Source organism: Clarias gariepinus, chromosome 27 (assembly GCF_024256425.1).
Source record: "Clarias gariepinus isolate MV-2021 ecotype Netherlands chromosome 27, CGAR_prim_01v2, whole genome shotgun sequence".
NCBI lineage: Eukaryota > Metazoa > Chordata > Actinopteri > Siluriformes > Clariidae > Clarias > Clarias gariepinus.
The window spans coordinates 6,528,997-6,550,751 of NC_071126.1; the positions used below are offsets into that span (position 1 = coordinate 6,528,997).

General features: G+C 39.2%; 1 protein-coding gene across 5 annotated transcripts in view; it reads right to left on the bottom strand.

Annotated features, from left to right (window-relative positions):
• cdc42bpb (CDC42 binding protein kinase beta (DMPK-like)) overlaps positions 1–21,755 on the bottom strand; it is a 69,096-nt gene that overhangs the window by 33,078 nt on the left and 14,263 nt on the right. For all 5 annotated transcript variants that reach the window (XM_053488820.1, XM_053488821.1, XM_053488818.1 and 2 more), the window contains exons 2-5: positions 13,070–13,161; positions 3,058–3,141; positions 2,569–2,664; positions 1,821–1,969 (exon numbers count right to left, since the gene is read on the bottom strand). In XM_053488820.1, coding sequence (XP_053344795.1) covers positions 1,821–1,969; positions 2,569–2,664; positions 3,058–3,141; positions 13,070–13,161 — 421 coding nt within the window. The remainder of the gene's footprint in view (positions 1–1,820; positions 1,970–2,568; positions 2,665–3,057; positions 3,142–13,069; positions 13,162–21,755) is intronic.

The following is a 21,755-nucleotide window of genomic DNA, read 5'->3' on the forward strand; positions in this document are numbered from 1 at the left end:
AATAACCACAAAAGGAACACCTACTAAACACTATACTAATACGAGGTAGGAAATAGGAAAGGAGATATAAAGCAACAATACTTAAACAGTCTGTGGCATTTACACAAACACTAAATGGTATTACAACAGGCCAAATTGCGCCAAGAAAACATTCCCTGGAGTGTTACACCACCCTCACCAACCTGGACTGTTGACACAAGGCAGGTTGGGTCCATGTACTCACTGTTGGCACCCTCCCCTCGGTGTCTCATTTAGCAGAAATCATGAACCATCAAACCAGGCTATGTTTTTATTTTTTTACTTCTCAACTGTCTAGTTTTGGTGAGCCTGTGCCAACCGCAGCCTCAGGGTTCTCTTTTTGGCTGACAGAAGTGGAACTCATCATGGTCTGCTGCTGTAGAGTATCGACTCGGTACCCATCAATCTATTCCACCAACTAAGGTTCGAACACGTTGCTTCTAACCTCTGAAACATAGAGTGGGTAACAGTAAGTTCTGCAGACTGTTTTAAGGTGACATAAGGTGTACAGCACGTCGGATACGCACTCGCAAGAACTCTACACCTTACGCCACCTTAAAACTGAGCTTACTGTCACCCACTGGATGTTTATGATTTACAGAAATTCTCAAACCAGTCAATGTGGCAACAACAAGCCAATGCCATGGTCAAAATGATCACTGATCACATTTTTCCCCACATCATTTTTATAATAAGTCATTATATATACACACACACTAGACAGGTCAGTGTTGATCCTGGGGTTGAAGCTTCACAAATATGGATTGTATCATGGATTTATCTTTTATAAATAGATGCTCAAGTTAAACCAGGTCTTTTGATTTTGCAGAATAACAATTATGAGAGTAAAACTATATTTGTGTATATAATCCCCTGCTACACTAATCCACTTATCCTAGCGTTTCACTACTGCTTAGACATCGTCAAGGTCAAGTTTTGGCTCAGAATGTCAGAGCCATGTTCAGACTGCGTGTTTGCATATGTTCTGCAAGTTGGCCATTTTTTGAGGATCAAGCATTCCACTCGCTGAATGTTCATGGGTACAACTGCAGCGGGCTCTGAGCCACCGTGGCCGGAATCGTACTGCCTTTTAAAGTTGCACCACTCGAATGTTTAACTGCAGCCAAGAGTCTCATCACAGAGTCTTGTTAACGTTAATCGGTTTTACATCTTTATTCATTTTAGAAACTCCCTCTCAAGTCCAGGTTTGTCTTAAATGCCACTGGTTTGTGTGACCATGTTCTTGTCTGATCATTTTTTTTGTTTCCTCATGACATCCCTGATCACAACACATGCCTAATGAGACCTCCATGACCAGTTGGTCTCTGCCTACTTTTTCCTGAAACATGATAGCATGATAAAGTTCATCTTTCTTTGTTGTCATTGGCGCTGGGAATCGTTTGAGAGCGGTTGGCGGTCCAGGAAGCTGCACTAAGCAGTCGGGCCCTAATGGAGGAGGAAGGAAAAGGGGCTCAGCTGGACCGGAAAGCCACCAGTACAAGCCGTGCTCACTGGTTAACACAGGAAAAGCCCTCTGAACCTCTATAAACCAGTGCCATCTGTGGCCATTTTATCACTCTGTGGAGTCGACTGTGTGAGGACACAAATTTCTGCATACGCAGACACACTCATTCACTCACTCGAACTGAGCAAACCACTAACTACCCGACTTTCTAAGCCTTTCAGTGCAAGCAAACCGGTTTAACAAGCAACTGATCTGTCTCTTTATAGTATGACGTATTTCATCTCTTTCGCTCACTCTCACACACACACACGCACAAGCACACACACACACCAGGTACCTGTGCACATAATGCTGCTGGTGGATGGAGTAAATGGCAAGAACCATCTCTGCCACGTAGAACTTGGACATGTCCTCTGGCAGCCTGTCCTCGAACTTGCTGAGTAGTGTTAGCAGATCCCCACCCACATAGTAGTCCATCACTAGGTACTAAAGAACAGAACATTGTGCTTCATTTATTACCTGTACGTGTTATATGTTTAAGAGTGTGTTCACACTTGACATGATTGGTTTGATTAAAATGGACTCTGGTGCTTGCGCATACATCGCACAGGAATGCACGCGATAGCCTAGCGGTTGGCTGCGTTCAATGGCGATAGCGCCCGCTACGTTCATATGCGAACAGCTGACTGGATTAATGAGATCCATCTAAGGATTAAAGCTCATTTGCATTTATTTATTTTTTACTTTGCGCCACTGGCGGCTGCATGGATGAAAGATTAGACGTGCTGGCAATGTTTCATTTTTATTATCTGGAGTCGTGATTGTGTCAGCAATGCATAATTATTAATGTATTTTATAAACTTTTTATGAGTTTTTTTATTTGGTAAAGACGCATCTTTTAGTCCGATGTTGAAAATGCCAGCATGGACGCCATCAGCGAACCAGGACTTTATACTAGTGAACTTATTATATGCTTTGGTCCAAACCAAGAAATTTGAACGGCAAGTGTAAACACCCCTGAAAAACTCTATTGAAGAAAATACATGAACATCGTTAACCAGTTTAAGCCGAATGTAGACTCTCACCAGGTAATTATCATCCTGAAAGGCATAATGCAAGGTTGTGATCCATTTGCAATCTCCGTTCACCAGGACGTCCCTCTCCTCTCTGAAACAGGCGGTCTACAAAAAAAGCAACAAATACAGATTTCACTTTCTGCCATTCTGATATCCCCTTTGCATGCTACATGTTGGCGTGACTATAACTTTGTGCACTGTTGTTTACGGTGGGTTTTCAGACTAGTCACACTAACAAAAGCTCTCCTGATATGGAAGCCTGGGGCGACTGTCAAAGCTCATTGTGCTGAAACTGGGTCAAGAAAAGAAGAAAAAAAAAAGAAAAAAAAAGAAATCTTTATCTTTAGCCAACATGATATAGGTTATATCTCAGGAGCTGCATGGGTTCTTAAAAAAAATTAAACCTTGGTAGTGTAAGTAAGGTTACAATAACCAGTTTACGAGCAGGTGCCATTTCCAAAGGAACTGCGCAAAAGGTAATAAAAGCAAATACTTTACCTCAGCCCTTTTCAGCATCTCCCACTTGTTCAGGATTTTCATGGCGTAAATGCGCTCTGTGTTTTTCATCTTTACCACAGCGACCTGAAGGAGGGGAAAAAAAAACAAGGGGGTTGGGAAACATTAGCACACGCTTTAAAAAAATTAATTGGAAGGCAGCCCAATTATGGGACTAAGAATAATTTCTGATCACTTATTCATCTTATTTACACTTGCCCTACTTGGGTTAACACCACTTGGGAAAAGTGGCACTTTTTAAAAGGGTGTTTTCATTCATTTCTGCATCTAGCGCGAGGAATGCACGAGCAGACGATGGGAAGCGTTCTACAGATAATCACCTGTTGAACGCGGTGACGCTGTAAAACATGACAATAGGATAATGGCTGCGTGTGAAGGTGAATAAAGACTTCCTCTGCGGAGCTGCATATCAGTGAAAGAAAGGAAGAGACTGGGAGGAGAGCAGGGTTGTCACCCATGTTGTTGGCTTGGAATGGACAGACACACCCTACGTGGAGGGAGAGGGATTAAGAATGCGTGTTATGAGCGACGGCGTGGTGATAACGATACGTCTGAAACAAAACAAACAGCTACAGGTTGCTAGGGACGTGATTTACAGCAAGAGGGAAGTGTGGGTGATTGATCTCGGCCACAAACACTCCGCCCACATTAGCTAGTGCGCTGCAAAACTTAGGAAATCTTAAAGCCTGCAGTATGATTGGTTATCAACGTTTAGGGATGAAACATTTGCATTTGAGGATGCAGAGGATAGGGTTAGATGGAGGCAGATGATTCGCTGTGGCGACCCCTAAAAGGGAACAGCCGAAAGACAAAGAAGAGGGATGAAACATTTGCGGCGGAATTTATTTTTTATTTTTTACCCTTTGCCCAGTTTTGTAAACAATACTGACACGTTATACAGAGCAGTTTACGATAGCACTTTGTCGAGAGAGATCAGCACTGAATCCAGTGACTGGGGTTTGACCATTAGCTGGGAATCGAACCAGGGCCTTCAAAATTCACTGCTTAGTAATGTATTTTTTTAAATATTCAGATGGTTCTCCAAGGTGCATGTATAAACAAAAAATATTTAAAAAAAAACATCCCGTGCCTTTAAGCCAATTCCCCTTTTGTGACCTCATATAAGAAGACCCACTCCCCTGGCTTGGGGCTGTTGTTCGGTCCTGCTGTTTTTTTACTGGAGGGGGTGTAAAGAAATAGTAAAATACGAGACCTTTAATCTAACATTTTAATATGGCTGTGTAATGTGCACCACAATGCAGGCAAAGGACCTACAAAGCCATCATCTTATTAAAGAGTTTTATTAGTGCCGGAGCCCAATGTGTCTCGAAACAAACCTGGGCCTATGGAATACAACAACATTATTGCAGCTGGACAAATAATTAGCCATAACACATTTCTGTTTTGGAAATCAATCATGATTATTAATGGTCTTTGTGCGTAATGTGTCATTGGGGGTTTTAATAGAGACAGTGTGTGCAGCCATGACTCACTCAATCATTTATTCATTCATTTCATATGTTTACTTCCTCATATGTTGGTTGGTAATTACAAATGTAAGATCAACATCAACCATTTCTTATTTTAGACTGCAGTCACTTTAACGCCTCTTTCCTAACACATGGTATGACTGCAAGCAGATCAATCCCAGCAACAATCTGATCACTATGATCTATACCTATTTCCTTACATTTTTCAAACACATTTCCCAAAAAGTTTTTTATTCTGGGCATAAGGTTATTTACTACAACATTTATGGCCATAGGTTAGAAAAAAATAACTATAAATCATGGTTCTGGTGGTTCCTTCCAAATTTTTCCTTCCAAATTTTTTCCCTAATTTAGTTCTCATCCATCCGCTAGACAGCTCTCACCAATCCCGTGACAGCTACAACCCAATGAGGGCAAAGGCTATCATGTACTCCCTCCCAGGCGTGTACAGCCATCCGACCACAACCTTTCCAACTGCAGCTGATGCAACATCAAGTGGGTGATGTAAAACCTGTGAGCTTATGTCGGCCATGATTGGTTAGTGGCAAAGGTTGGACTACTATTAGGCTACTGATCAGAAGGTTCCAGTTTCAAAGCCCAACACCAACAAGGCCTTCAAATTAGTTTAGTTAAGCCTTTATTTGTAACATGTACATTAGTGCACGGTAAAATTCTTTCTTCACATATCCCAGTGTAACTGGGTCAGAGCGCAGGGTCAGTCATAATAGAGTTGGGGTTGATAGGGTCAACAATGGGAACCTGGTGGAGCTGGGGCTCGAAACGCAGAAGTTCTGATCAGTAACTCAGTGCCTTAGCCCTCTGAGCTAATGGTTTTTCGCATATCCCCATATAGGAAGGTCATCCAGGATACAGCTCCCCTGGAGCAATGAAATAAGGTGGGTTTGAACCCCCAACCTTCCAATTAGTAACCCAGTAACCCACAGCCTTAACCAATTGAGCCAACACTTTATGTGTTGTTCTTATTGTGCAAGGCAAACCTTCAACTGCTCAGATTTATAAGGAGATAAAAAGGTAAGTCACTTTGGATAAGGGTGTCTGCCAAATGTCGGAAATGTAACTTTAAATACAGTGATTGATGGGAGGAAGTACGCTACTCGTCCATACTTGCGAGCGGCAAACAATGAAGTGAATCACTTTTTGTTGTGCCACTGGGGAGCTTCAGACCGCATACTAAAGGCTCTAAATATTGTGAAGAAGTTTACAGTATTATGAAAGTTCAGTTTTCCTTAAAATAGTTCTTGGAGTTCTATAGAAACAAAAGTGCAATTATTAATAAAAAACAGTAGTTTAAAAAAAAAAAAAAAGAACAAAAAAGACAATGTGGATCAACAATAATATATGTTGGAACAAGACTTGACATCCATGACTTAAAAAAAAAACAATCACATTATGTAATCACATAACTAATGAGCACCTGCATAAAGATGGTACTGTAGACAGTAGGGATTTTTTTTTGTCTCAGAAGTGAGGTTACTTGTGCGTGTGCCCAGAAATCACATGACAAGTGTTTACTTACAGCAAGCTCCAGTGAACAAACCCCCCCACCCACACACACACACACCTGGGTAGATTGCTATGTGCTACCTCAGCAAAGAACATTAGGACAAACTGTGACTTGCACGCTAAAAGACAAACACACAGGGATCCGCTGCGCTAACCCAAAGGCAGACTGACGGATGGACAGACACAAAAAACAGGTTGAAACACAGTCAAGAGACGTCACAGGGAAAGTATGCGAAAGGTACACGCTGAAAGAGCCTTAAAAAAAAAATCTAACAGACACTCTGCATCCAACTGCCTCCTAACCACACCAGATAACTGACCTCATTACAAAAACAAACCAAACCCTATGTGCACACAATCCATTTCGATTCCTCCTCCCCAAGTGTCTCTTGTCCTCTTTATATCTCTCCTTTTTTAGACACAGATTCTGACACAGGCAGTCAGCCTGACCTGATTGGAAAGGTGGGGCGGCGCATTATGTGAAAGGAAGGTGTGTGTGTCAGTGGGCAGAGTTGTGTCACGGCGCTGCAGGATTGGACAAGTCACCTAGCGTACTTTCACACAAGTCAGAGGTTCATGTGTAGTTGGTGCCTCAGGGAAATAACGCTGCTGCTCGTGCCGACTTTAAAACAGCTTTGCGTTTCGTCTTTTTACGTTTAGCATTATATAAAAACAGTAGGTAAATAAATAAATAAATAAATTATACTCTGGTGCTGTAAACCCACTTGACTTAAACCAGTATTGGAGAAGAAATAGCCGAGAAGATGCAGGTCCGATGCATGTGAAGAGTCATGACACTCGCAGCGCCATCCGTGGAGTTGGGTCTCGCATGCACTTTGACCTTATTATCTAGGACACAAGTGATTCACTGTACAATCCTGAGACGAGATAAACACTGGGAAATGAATACAGGACTGCACAATGTTCCATTCCTCAGTTTCGAAATGCAACTAAGAGCATTCACGTAATAAAAATAAATAAAATAAAAAAATCCCTGTGTTTTATTATGCATATGAAAAAGGGTTTTATTGGAGGAGTGAAAATACACACAGTGGCACTAATTTCACAGTCCATAAAATGCATAAACGCTGTGGTTTGTTATCCGCTGATAGAAATACGAGTTTTTAGAGCTTTCCAGGGCAGTTCAGATGTACAGTCACCTGGGCTGCGAACCACAGGTTCACATTTTCGATCAGATTTGTTTGTGAATTTTTTATTCGATTTGATTTAATATCATTTCTGTTTACTGTGTGATTTCACTCAAGCATCTATTTTTTTTGTACGGCTTTTAAAGTGTTAAAACTAGTAAAAGTATCTAAGAAGCACTGACATGCTGTGTAAATTGTGTTATCAGTTGTTTAAATGTCTCGTCTCATACAAGGCCGTAATCTTTTCTTCCTGCCAATCATCTGCTACACAAACTTAGAAGAAGACGACAATCCCGCAACATGAGTATTTGCAGAAGATGCAGGCGGTTTTAGTTTACTGTGAAACTGTCAGATTTTTTTTTTTAGGTATTTGTAAATTTTAGACAATTTAACATTTGTAAAGTTTGAAGTGTGAATCGATTCTTAATCAACAACTGATCCATTGATTTAGTAAAATAAAAGAGCCAAAAAAAAAAAAATGTAATATTGTAGAATTGATTGAATTGTACAGATCTGATAGTCACTATTTTACAGATGAATACTTTTTGGTGAAATTTTTATTATTTTAGCTTAGGAACAAAATCATGATTCTCAATCACTAATCGTTACAGTACGGGTAAATCAATATCACAGCAGTCCAAATAAAAATAAAAATAAAGACCAAAAACAAAAACAAACAAGCAAGCAAATAACTGATATTCATTGCACTTTGAACTTTGGGAACACACACTGCATGGGTGACACCCTGATAAGATTAAAGCAAATTATTTTAGGATTACTGTACACTGGAGACACTGGGGACATGTTCACACCAGTTTATTAAGACTTTGGTAAAATGATTAACATAATACTGTAGAGAAACAAATCAAAATGCTAAAAAAAAAAAAAAAAAAAGGTTTAACCAGTATTCACAGTGAAATTTCCAAACTGTAATGAAACTATAAACACATGAATGTATCATGGATTCATTTACAGTAAACTGTTATCATTAGAGAGGTGTGGTTTAAGTGATGATAGGGCTACACGATCTGATTAAAAATGCACATTGCGATTATTCTGACACGAGATTAAAATACCATGTGCTACTCAAACGTATTTATACAGACTAAATGAAAATAATGGCTGGTGCATGAAGGCGATTTCCAGTCGCATGTGTTTGTTTCTGAAATCTCACTTTATTCTATGCCCATCATGACCTTTGTTACGTAACCTGACCGTCGGCAAGAATATTCATTGTTTATATCAATATTCAAAAAACATGCACATTAATTACTGTCTATGCGTACACTACCTATAATGAACTTTTAACTCTTTCTGCGATTTAGACAATTGCATGGCTTTTTGTTGCAGCTTCTCTTTCTGTGCGGTTAATCGCGCAGCACTAATTGATTAACCGATGAATCAATTCTTTTGTTGGTCGACTCAATTAACCGAAACAATATCAGTTATCGATTCACACTCTTTAAACTATTTAGGTAAATTTTTTAAAAATTTTATTCTGAAAAATGTATAATTTCCTAAAAAAAAAAAAAAAAAAAAGACTAGTGTCTCTAAAGAAAATACAAACTGTTTTAATATTATGCGTTTAGCTAGAGGATCCTTGATGCTCCTGCTTCTTTTGTGTTTATGTGGCAGTTAATGCGATACCACCACCTACTGGCCTGGAGTATGGGCAGAAAATCAGCAGGGGAAAAAAAACACAAGATAATAGCTTTGTATGAGCTTTGATATAAAAAAAAAAAAAAAAAGATCAACATTAGACAGGATTTAAATGCTTATATCAGATACTTTTAGGTGTTTTTAATAATTTAAGATCATTAAGAAATATCGCTACTTGAGACAAACCAAATATTATTAAATAAAAAAAATTTTGACCTAAAAATCTAAAAACGGAAAAATCTAAATGAATCAAACTGACAAACCTTTAGCATATATTGCTTCAATTTCTCTATTTCATGACACCATTACTCTGTTAGTATTAAACACAAGCCTAGCCCAATATTCATATTAGCGATGACTTACGCCGCGTGTAATGAATCTCTCAGACTGGTTGTCTTGCAGGTGTGCACTCATTAGCATGTTTTTGTTTAAGTCAGAAATGGTAGCAGTTACACATGGACACTAAAGCTAACGAAATAACCATGATGTGTGTACTATTCTCAGCACCTTCAGCAGAAAATCTCTGTTATGTTCACCAGAGGAACAGAGGGTCTCTGCTATTTCTTTCCAAGTTGAACTTTAAAAAAATAGATTTTTTTATAATGTTTGAACAGACACAGCATGACAAAAGGAAACCAGAGTTTTTTGTTCCACTTTGGCACGACTAACCGTAAATGAGAACTGATCCTAGGTGGGAATTAAAGTTATGAAGAGAGAAGTGAAGAAACATCAGGCCACACAAGCCGTGGAATCTGGAGTCCGATGGATCGGTCAAAATCAAATCAAATTCTTCAGGTTTGCTGCTTATTAATGTGTTTATATCATTGTTCATTTCTTTACTGTTTTTATTATTATTCTGCTTTAATACTTGGTGAATAATAAGTCTCATTTATCCAATTTTAACCATTATAACTAACAGGCATATAGTCAAATGTGTTGCTGCTCGATCACTGCTCTGTGTTGTGCTTATACACAGAGAGCGAATGCTCACATGTCCTGTTGTGCGTTTTTGAGAATGTATAGCTATTTTTGAGAATATTGGCAAAAATTATAGAGACAGTTTATTTTAATGATGTTCTCGATTTAAAAAAACAAAACAATGACAAATCAACAATCAAAATTTAGCACAAGTTATTTGTTCATAAAAAAAAAAAAAAAAAAAAAAAAAAACATTGGATCAGGCTGCGCATAGAGTTAAAAAAGACTTCTGCACTACTCTAGTGTTACTTGATCAACCTATGCCTGCTTGTTTGCTTCCTTAAGATCACATACAGATGTCGGTTTCTTGAGTGCTGCTGCCTTCCTCAGGTCTGGAGATGGCCCAGGCCATGGTTCATAAAGCCAGGAACTCTTCAGCCAGATAGGATACAACTATTTGAGATGTTTTACACTAGGCACGATTGCTCCCCCGTCGCCTGGGTATTCACACACTCCAATAAAGCAGGTAGAAGTGTGCAACTACTTGGTTTGTGAGCCAACATCAAACACAGGAGAAGAAGAGAACTGGGAAGTTATCCTTCACACCGTGCCTAATATTAAAACTTCAGAGAATAAGATTTGTTACATACACCTTTGCTGTTCCAGTAAGATTGGCTCCCATATCTAATTCAATCCACCTCTTCAAGCGGACGCGGGCACGGTTCCTGAACATGGAACAATTGTGTTCTCACCGATCAAAATGAACCACAGTTAAGTGTTCTCATAAATGAATCCTTAATATATTACTAGAATACATATCTAGTGTGTCAGCGTCTAAAGTATTAAGTGCTGCCTTAATACTTTTTGGCCAACAGTGTAGGATTAAAAGCCTGTACATGCTGTAGTTTTAAATCCAAAACTGACGCATAGACATCTCTTAAAACAGAACTCGCAGGACTCATATTCACACCTGAACACTAAAGCTGTACCTACAGTGAACACTAAAGTGAGTGAAGAGAGCAGAGTAGGCCAGCATATGACATGCAAGTGAGATAAAACATTTTTTTATATGCATGTCATATGGTCATATAGACACTCCGCTCTTCTCTTGTCTATAAAGAGCAATTCAGAACGAGCCGTTCGGTGGACGGTTTGGCAGCTGTGCGTGGCTCAGAACCTCATGCACTATAAAGACCACTTGTGCACAAGCTCTGAACCTCCCTGTTGAGCACTCGTTCAGAACAGGAACGCATTAACCATATATCGGAAATGCAGGGGCTTTGCTGGAAATGCATCCTGTAGTGTTCAAGAGTGAGGAAACGCCTGGGAGCAGGACCAAGCGAAGCAACACCTCACATTAACACACTTCGGCAAAGTGAACAACACGGCACGGTGAAAGAGCTGGAAAAAGGCCATGAGGTCTGTAAATAAATAAAATCACTACTTCTTAAAGAATTTCAGGAATGAACCAAATCTGCTGTGGTTTTATTCTGTGGTGATAAACGGGAATAAAACCTGAAACTGAATTAATGAATTCCATCAGCCATTTTCAACAGGCTTGATTGGTTTCAAGCTTCGGGGGTGCTTTTACAGGAGGAAAAAAAAAAAAAAGATTTAAATTGTGCTGCCCGACAATAACAAACATTTCCCTCTTAACATTTAAAAGTCCAAAATAGTCTAAAAGTTTCCCATCTCTTTTTGATCCTTGAAGCGAAATAAACCGCATCATAAACCGGGGTAAGGCCACATGGATGAGTAATCCAGTGCATAGAGGACTTCTAAAGAGACTCTAAAGAGTGCAAGTGTATGTGTGTTGTGTGTGTGTGTTTGTGCGCTTCACAATGTATTATCTGTGAAGGGAAGCGCTATTTTTGTAACAGGCTCTCCTTTGAGACGGTGTTGATTTCCTGAGCCCTTCCTGAAAGCTGCGTTATCCTGCCCTGCTTCCTGTGCCGCTGCTGGCACCCGCGCCGGCATTGTAAGGCGGGAAAAACCTGGGCTAAAGTGCGCCGAATCGAGGCGACGTCTCTAGTGTTTAACAGCGTCAGCGGTACAGCATGTGTGTGTGTGTGTGGCCTGTACTGTACTCTTATGCCTGTATAAGGAGATTTCATGAGGAAAATATCTGAAAGTGCTTTTAATTCTAAACACTGATAACTCCGCTGCTTGTTGACGTCAAAGCGTTCGGTTAACAGACTCTCCACTATTTAATGCGTCATGTAATACAGACGAGAATTAGCTGCGTTCGGTCCTTCCTGTCCGATTTCAGACATAGCTTTGACAGGATAGAGAAACAAACAGGCTGAAGAATATCAGAAGGTGTTTATAAAAGTAAGACAAAAGTGACCGTGCTGTTCATGTAAAGAATTTAAGCAACACAAATATGGTTCATTAGTTGCAGACGGTGTTTCAAAATCTAACACGACAGTCATGTCTGTAACGTCTTGTTTCAGAAGCGTTTTTATCTCAGCACTGTTAAATCTCAAACACACAGTAGTCTGATGTAAAAATCTCTACGATCTTGGACGTTATGGTTTCGTGCCTGCTTAGTTTCAAATTCGGAGTGATCCGGAACAACGGTGAAAGAATTCCAACTGGCAACGTGAAGGAAAAAAAAAAAACGCAGTGTAAAGCCGAGCTTTCCGCCAAGAGAATCTCGTCTGGAAAGCAAACACGAAACTGCCGAGTCGAGGTTTAATCTGGCATTGTACTGATCATTTGTTTTGCTATGATTTTTCAATAAGGTTCTTGAAGAGCGAATGCAGAAGACGCAGAGGAAAAACAAACCCAAGCTTCCCGGTTATCCATCGAGGGAGAAGCGGTGAGCGAGAGAGAAAGTGTGCGCGCGCTTCGTGCCGACCCCTGGGCCTGCAGTAAAGGTACTGGAGCGGTACATTCCTCAGTTCAGCAAACGATCCGTCTCAAACACCCAGATCTGTCCTGTCCCAAAAACAGCACACTAAGACCAGGCCAGGGCCCTGGGGGACTGACAGGACGAAAGAGGAAGAGAAACAAGGCGAAGAAGGAGGAGGAGGAGAAGGAGGAGAGGAAGGAACAAGGTTGGGGCTGCTGATAAGAGCCTTGCACGACGGCTAAACCGCCTGCTGGTTCAATGATAGCTGGGTTTTTCTTGGATATATTAATACACCATGTAAATAGAAATCTCACACTGCAGGATTCATCAATCTCGTACGATATTGTACACGTGAGTCTTTCAAGTCAGGCTACATGGAATGAGGGTGCGGGTTGGCTTACCTCTCCGAAGGCGCCCCGGCCGATCACCTTGAGCATCTCGAAGTCGTCCCTGTGGAGACGCATTTCTTTTACGGTGGTGGTGAACGGTTTGACTGCAGAGACACAGACCGGGAGAAAGAAAAAAAGGAGGATTTTAACTCACATCGTATCCAATCAAATACCATTAATGTCCATTTTTAAAAACGTTCTTTACTTTACATTTATCAATAATTATTCACACATGAGGAACCTAAAGCATGAAGGTGAGAAGTGCAGTGAAAGACCTGGAAATTATATAGTATTTTCTTTTTCCCTTCACATATTAAAGATTTGATTTAAGGTGGGGAAGAAATTTTTTAATCTATTGCAAAGTGTACAGTGCGTTGTCCTATATCCTGTACGCTGTGTGGAGTAAACTGGGTGCTGTCTCCAGGCACATGGACACAACTGATGAGACACACCATTCAATACAGGTTAGTATTATGCAGTTTAACCCAAGCACATAAGACAACAAGTAGGTTATTAAATATTATATAACTGTCTGCTGTAATTACAAAACTGAGACTTGTGACATCACTGTGAGTACTACACCAGTGAGCGAAACATTACATACAAGCATTCATCAATAATCTGTCTTTTTAACAAGACTGGTGTGTACACAGTCTTAACAAGTATAGGAGATCCAACATGCCCAAACTTCAACTCACTTATTACGAGGGATGACAAAGCCGAGAGTTTTCATTGTGCCGAATAGCAGAACAGGTATAAGAGTACAAACTCGAGTTTTTATTCCTATTCGAATTTTCTCTAAATCATCCCCTGCTACACTAATGCGCTTATCACAGCATTTCACTAGTGCCTGGATTCCATCACTCATATTACGTCGGACCCACGATCGGAGTGCTTGCTTCACGTCTGAAACACTGGCTTCCCAGGAACTCCTTAAATGGCCCAAGCATGTGGAAATGTCTTGGAGTGAGGTCAGGATTATAAGTGCTGAGGATGTGCTGAGAATTTGAAAGTGGTGTTTTCATGAGAGATTTCAAGTCCAGTTTTGACCTGAACGTCCCTCATAGCTAAAATACAGCGTGTAAAAAAATGGAGAAGGAAAAAAAAAAAAAAAAACATGCCTGGTCTCTTAGTGTGGATGTGTATTATCTAATCGCTTTCCTCTGTTATCGACCTAACTAAAGTTCTAATCTAGTTATTTTAATATCCAGCTGAAGTTTATCTGCTGGTTTGTATCCATGGATTAAATTTTTTTTTTTCATGCCACAGGACACATTTTACCTGGTGTACAATGTGTGCAATTTGCTATGAATGTGTATTACTGTACATACTGAGAGAAACTCAGGGATATTTTTTTCTTTAATTATGATTTAAAGAAATTTTAATCTCAAAAACATAAATAACAATGTAAGTTTAACCAAACTGAATCCTTATCAACCTCCAGAACAGCATTTTAAAATACATTACACTACAATTTCACGAAATGTGTAAAACCCTACTGAGAGCATCATATATATATATATATATATATATATATATATATATTATAATTCAAGGAACAATAAGAATGCATCACCCCACATCCTCATGTGCTCCTCCCTTGTCTTTTACTCGGCACGGCAGGGGGGGTTTGGCAGACGCCCAAGCTTAGGCTAAGCTGGTCTGAAGTGCTCGCCATATGAGGACATGTGCGGCGTCTCGTGCACAAAAGACGTTTATCACTCCTAAAGCCGCTAACCTTAAACACTGGCTCGCTTTAGCCTTGACCGTTTATAGGGGGATGGGGCAGTGTAAAAAGTGCAGTGAGAAAAGAGCATCATCTGCTATTTATGTGGAGATCCAACGCAAGATGCGAGTTTTAAAAGCAGCAATCTACAGCACTGACAAAGCTTCAGCATGTGCACACACATTTCTTTTTAAGGATTTACAGTTAAAACCCTAAAACCACTACCACAACGCAGCACTATTCACCACTATTAAATTTTTCTCTTTCTCTTTTTAAGGTCATTGGCGGTCGTGTAAGCATTTCACTACATTTCGTACTGTGTATGACTGTGTATGTGACAAATTAAATTTGAATTTGATTTGATTACAACATTATAAATTAGCTGTTTAATTAGTCATATAAAATTGTCAGTTTAATGTTTAAGGACACAACAATCATAGCAATTAAATCAACATTTACATTTTATAAAGTGAACTACTTCTGTCCAGTGGTAAGAATTTATAAGCAATAAAAAAATGATGACACTGAAATATTCCAAGCATGATGGTGGTCTGCGGTCTGGCACTCGTCTCAAGCATCACCATGATAACTGTATCTTATGTGGATAATGTTCAATAGATAACGTTCTATAGCACAAGGACGAACGCGCAGATAAAGTTCAGTTGCTGGGGGTCTCCTAGATGTAATCTGATGATCTGCTCCACATGAATAATGCAGCGTGTCCGTTTCCGGCACGGCTCGCATTTCGTCTCACTTACAACTTGGCGGCAAAAAGAGTGTGAAATTTGATCATGGACGCAAAAAAAAATAGGAAATCATCATCATCTTCTTGTTGTTGCCTGAAAGAGGCCCTGATTGAACCGAGAGATGACTACTGCTTCAGCATCTCCGAAACAGGCTTGCTGACACCAAGAACCAACGTAGTGCACGCGTTCATAAAAAAAGCAAAGTCAGAAAAAAGACCCCCTCAAAAAAAGGACCCAAAAGCCGTTTTTCCCCCTCCCAAAGTCGTGCGAGTGTGCACAGCAATGAGCTCAGTTATGGTTAGGTTTGCCACTGCTTGCAATGCTGAACCAAAACCAGAAACAAGAATAGCCGCTATCTGCACAGTCATGAGACACCAGTGTCCAGCTTATCCTGTACAGGGTCGCCGTCGGTCTCCTCTAAAAACTTTAATGTGCATATAGAACGCAAGTATCATCCTCTGACCTATAATACTCCCATAGCTGAGTAGGAAGTAGAAAGGCACACAAAAACTGTGCTATGGAATTTTTTTTTTATATATATATATTAATAATACTACACACAACACGAAGACTGACATCCTCGTTCACTTCTGTTTATGTTTAATGATGGCTCACTAACCAGCTAGGTGCATACTGCCACCTGCTGTATTGGAGAGTGAAAATACGAACTCAAGAACTGAGAAAAGTAATAACATACTTCATTATTTCTTTAACAAGTGAACACAGGTCCCAGAGCTCCCTTTCCCCCCTTATGTTTTATGTTTGTGGGTGCACACTTAAGACCTAGTGTGACTGACAGTTAATTCTGTCCCCTAGTCATGTGACTGATATCTAACCCGAACCCAGGTCATGTGACATGCTTGTGTCTGAAGACAAAGATTTATGTAACACATAATTACAATATACTTGTTTTTCAGAACACTTTCAGATGAGAGATGAGTCAGAAGATGAACAGCTTTTTAATGCCTCAGGGTGCTTGACTTCCTCACACACAAGTTAAATTTCCTAATAAAACCTATTTATAACATTTCACACGGACAGAATTTAACTGTAGCGGCTTTTGTTTTATTTAATTTTTTTTTTCATCCCCCATGGGCAAATTTACCAACTTTTCACCGGGGACATAAAAGCCTCTGACCAATCACAACTTGTCAGAACATCAGATTAATAAACTTTGCTTTAGGTTATATAGTTCTTTATGATAAAAAGAACAAAAATTAAAAGAACCATGTGTGGAGATAAACAGCTAAAGAGCTTCATTATGCCAACAGTGTGTTTATAGCCTACTGATTAGTTTTTACTACAGTTATATCATTTCTAATTCTTTAATTGTCCACAATGTTTAGAATTATAGTAGTATACTAGTAATATTTTTTTTTTTTGTGAGTACAAGGGGCATTCAAGTCAAACCAGGACTTCTCGTGACTGGCAGAAAAACCGATTGACATTCACAAAAACTTTAAGTTCAGAACAGCTATGAGACTCTTTGCTGCAGTAAAACAGAAGGCAGTGTATCCATGAAGCACTGTGAAGATTCAGGGAATAGAACACCTGATCATTGAAAAAATCGGCATCCGTCAGTGGGAACCGCAAGCACACTCATTCATGAGCACCGCCTGCACACTGCAGAAATCTTTTTAGGACCTGTACTCGCTTATTCACATCAAGTTTGATTTACCCCTGAAATTTTTTTGCACGGTTTATATCTGTGCCTCTGGTGTGTAAAGACCTTTAGTTGCACGTCATCTAATCTGCACGTCATTTTTAGTCACTGATAAATCGAGTGCCTTACTCCTGATTATAAATCACAGTAGTCTTATGTAACAAATATTTCCAAGGTCTTGCTCATTCCTTAATCAAGACTAAATGTCAAAAGGAAACGCATGCAAAATATTTACTTTGCCAGTCATGCTATGAAACAACCATTCACTATAAAATGTTGACCGCACTCCTCAGCCTACCGCAGTGACTGAACACCAGGCTGATCCAAACAAGCCAGGCTCTGAATGTCATCTCTGGAAGTATGGAAATGATCCAACAACATGTCCTCTGAAATAAACGTTTCTGTGCAGCGTTGATGTTTGCCTGGGCCTGGAGACAGTCATTCCAGCAGACAGAGTCAGAGTAACCACAGGAGGGAAAACGCACCCCATCCCTAAACACGTATAACACGTATAAGATTAACAGGTCAGGAAATGAGAAGGCCTTCTTTGTCCACCGCAGGCCAGTGGGAGAACGAAACAGTCATCAAACATGTACTCTCAGAGTCCACACTGTTCTTTTCCCTTCAGCAGTGGTTCAGAATGCTAGACATACAGGACACTGGCCATGACTGGAGCCGAAATAATATTTGTGGTAAATATATATTTATGACTATACACACATCATACATATTTGATTTATATAAATTTATATGTGTGTGTACTATATATATATATATATATATATATATATATATATATATATATATATATATATATGAACACATACATTTATAGACACACGAAATTCCAAATAAAATTACATGAATTGCCGTTTCTGGTATATTAATAAGCCTTAATAATAATAATAATAATTAATAAACAAAAGACAAGGAAATATTCTTGGAAGTCCTCTTTAAGTTCAGGTCTGTACAGGACACGCCTTATTTTGGAAGACTTCTTAGGAATTTTTTTTTGCCGTTTCCAGACTTCACAGTGCATCATGATCTAGCTTGACTGAAAGGAGCTAAATTTAAACCTGGCAAATTACAGAAGTCTTTTCCCCAACTTCTTTATTGTCTGCTTTTACACGCTTCTGGTCATGTTCACGTGACGCTTGATGTGGAACCACAACAAAACTGCAGCTGGTGTTTATATACAGCGCAGTGCAAAAGTCTTTAGTCACCCCTCATTTCTTCATATTTTGCTTACTAAGAGCCAGACTTTCTTGAACTTTTAAAATATAGTCTTGAGGGAAAGTTCTCCAGGCTTACTGACAAACTTTTTGTCCCTAATTTTCATTTCAGTTCCTGCCACACAGTGACCTATGAATCATTCAAGCATAAAAAAACAAAAACAAAAAAAAACAATGAGAGTGAGAATGAAGATGACAGATAATCGGGGGTGATTATTATACCTGTTAATATTACTGTTAATAGGTTGCTTTACATAAACAACTGATTCTTGTAAGACACTTTGCTGCCTGTTTCCTCCAATTTCTGTAATTTAATCTCTATTATTTAATTACATTTAAATTGTTCAATTGAATCTAAATAAACGAGGGCTGCTAAAGACTTTAATCAATAATGTGTACTGATTATTATGAGCGCTCCTTAAATGTGCATGGTGAACAGCCCATTTCTTCTGAAACTGGTTTTTAAGACAACTGGAATAATAACCAAATAACCCCAAGGCTTCACCAGTAGCATTTTAATAAGTAGTAACATCAGAACACAATACTCAGCTTTGATTTAGTTTTAGCTTTGAATTGCTCAACAGTAACACAAACAAAGTTTCACAATGGACACAGGTCTTAAAAAAGCAAACAGTAGTATTTATTATACACCACACATCAGACTCACAGATGTCTGTTGACAAAAACAAAAAGACTGCGGCACCAAAATAAAAAACTATTTTAAAAGAACGCTATTTTGCTAACATAAATAAATAAATTATTCAAATATTCAGATATAATATCAAATATTTCGACATGTGCATTAGCATATCTGTCTACCACTATTAGTTGTGTAAATTATTATGTTTTTTCCTGCGTGTTAATTCAGCACGATGAAGTTTAAGTAAAAAGCCCCCGATGGAAGTAACAAGACTGATTGATAGTTTAGCTCCAGAGCTCCTTAAGTATTTTATGATGTGCTTCACTGGTTTCAATAAAAGTTTGCAACAGAATAAATCATTTAATGTGAAGAGAGAGAAAAACAGCGAACAAAGAACAGAAAGAACAGATCGAATATCCGATTCTCTAGAGGGAGTGGTCGTTAAATAAAAGTAAGAAGATTCTTGCATGTTGTAAATGTATTGACATTTTATTCGCTTTTACACTATTTTTTATTTCTTCGCCACACAGCGATTTCAATTTGTCAATTGCAACATATATACACCAATTTATTGCGTTCCCTTATTGGTTTCTCTTTCACACAGGACCATTCCCTCAAACTGAAACGAAATCAGCAAAACTTTAAATATTTTTTTTATGACTTGATGGGGTTCCCATAAAACAAACATAAAAGACCAGGACTACATCCTCCCAAAAAAAAAAAACAATTGAAAATTTAAAGCCTAAACAATAGTAGACAGAAATACCAACAAAAAAAAAGAAACAAACAAAAAAAAAGAAACGGCCATCTTTTTTCCCTTGTGTGAGCAGAAAAACAACACAGTGACTCAGATCTATTTTTACATCAGTACGGAAATTAGATCGCTCCGTTCAGTAACCTTAAAAAAACAACATAAAAAGGTGATAAAATCATGGACTGTAAACCAGCCTGAAAAAAATGTCCTACTCGGGCGCGCATACACACCAATTTTTATTATTTTTTTTTAAAGTAAAATTATCCGTAATTTTTCTTCACCACCGTTTTTTCTGTTTCTAATTGAACGAGTAGAAAAGTATCCGCATTCTGGTTATATTAAAACTTCTGTTGGTCTCATCAGTGCTTTCTGTTCAAGGCTACTGTCTCCCCGGTCACTGCTGTGCAGGTGTGAAGGTGTTACATCAGTTTATTAGTAACTGTGGATGCCCCACTTGTGATTTGCACGAAAGAAGCGTAGACTTGGGTTTCAAAAGTCTGTGTGAGGTGAGTACCAAAACTCACGGAAGAGCATAAACAGAAAAGGATATCTTCAAAAGCATGGATTGAGAATCGTTACTGTTGATAAGACACAGAATCATCACTACGAGCCTGAGAGTAAATGGCAGAGGATGGAATGGAAACATCCTCAATTACAGACCAAGAAAGAGTTCAAAAGTCAACCATCTGATGGAAACTTTATGCTTAGGAGTTTTGCGGGATTCTCCAAAAGCTAGTATTTCAACATTATCAGGAAAAAAGGTTCAACAATCAGTAGTCCTTGTTACAGTGAGATGCTTATTAGGAAGCTAAAGCCTAATGCTCAAATTAAACGCAGAGGACTGATATCCAATGGCGTTGTGAACTTGCATGATGATGCACGTACGCACACTTCTACCCACACTGTTGAAACTTTGTTTTGAGGTGTTGAAGCATCCTCCTTATAGTTCTTATCTTGTTCCACCAGACTTACAACTGCAAGGGCCCGTGAAAGCAGTCCTAAGAGATACATGATTCACTTTTGATGAAAAAATTAAAACAACGGTGAACTAGATTGCGGATAATTTTTACATAAAACCATGACCTTTCTGACAATTAAAAACTTAAACGAAATGCCCAGTTAAGGAACCTGGAATTTGGAGATGAGGGTGGAGACAACATACTAGAGTTTTTCTTCTTGACAGAGAGAAAAACAAGGCCTGTCCTAGCAACCACAGCAGTAAAACCAAACCTACCTGTCTGTTATTCTCTGTACACAGGAAACAGAAGCCTGGCCTTTGGGCAAACATATGGATAACGTGAAACAGAAGTTGTGCTCACTGTTAACAATCCTGACCACTTTCCATATTTCCTCATACTAAAACATATCTCTGTAGTGTCTCTCCCATGGTGTGCATGAATGTTTTCTAGCTCTATTCAGGGTGTTTAATAAAAAAGTGAGCGTGAGCTATGGGAGTGGCCCTGTGAGGTGGAGTAGCTAAGCTTGGCGAGCCGCTGCACCTGAGAAACGTGCTTTTACGAGTGGCACACCCATGTTAAGAACCATGTACGTGTTTTGCATTTACAAACCAACACGCCTCACAGGCGTGGAATGACTTACACCAGTCTATGAAAAGTAAATATTGCTGACGTCACCTTTTTAAAATATCCTGATAAAACGTACTAATATCATTGTTTGGTGAGAAAATTATGACGGAACTACAGGTGGATTGATTATGCAAGAATAGCGCCATGACTGAAAGGACAAGCAAGCGGTTCTATAAAGCAGGTCTGTCCTTCTGGTACTGGCTTTAAACATTTATAAAGGAAAAGAAAAAATTAAGAAAAAAAGAGTCAAGGCTGGTAGAGGAAATGAAGGGGGGCTTGGCTGGTAACAGGAGGTAAAAGCATCGGGGCTCGTCACAGGGTTAATCTATTATCCAGCACCAGCTGCCACAC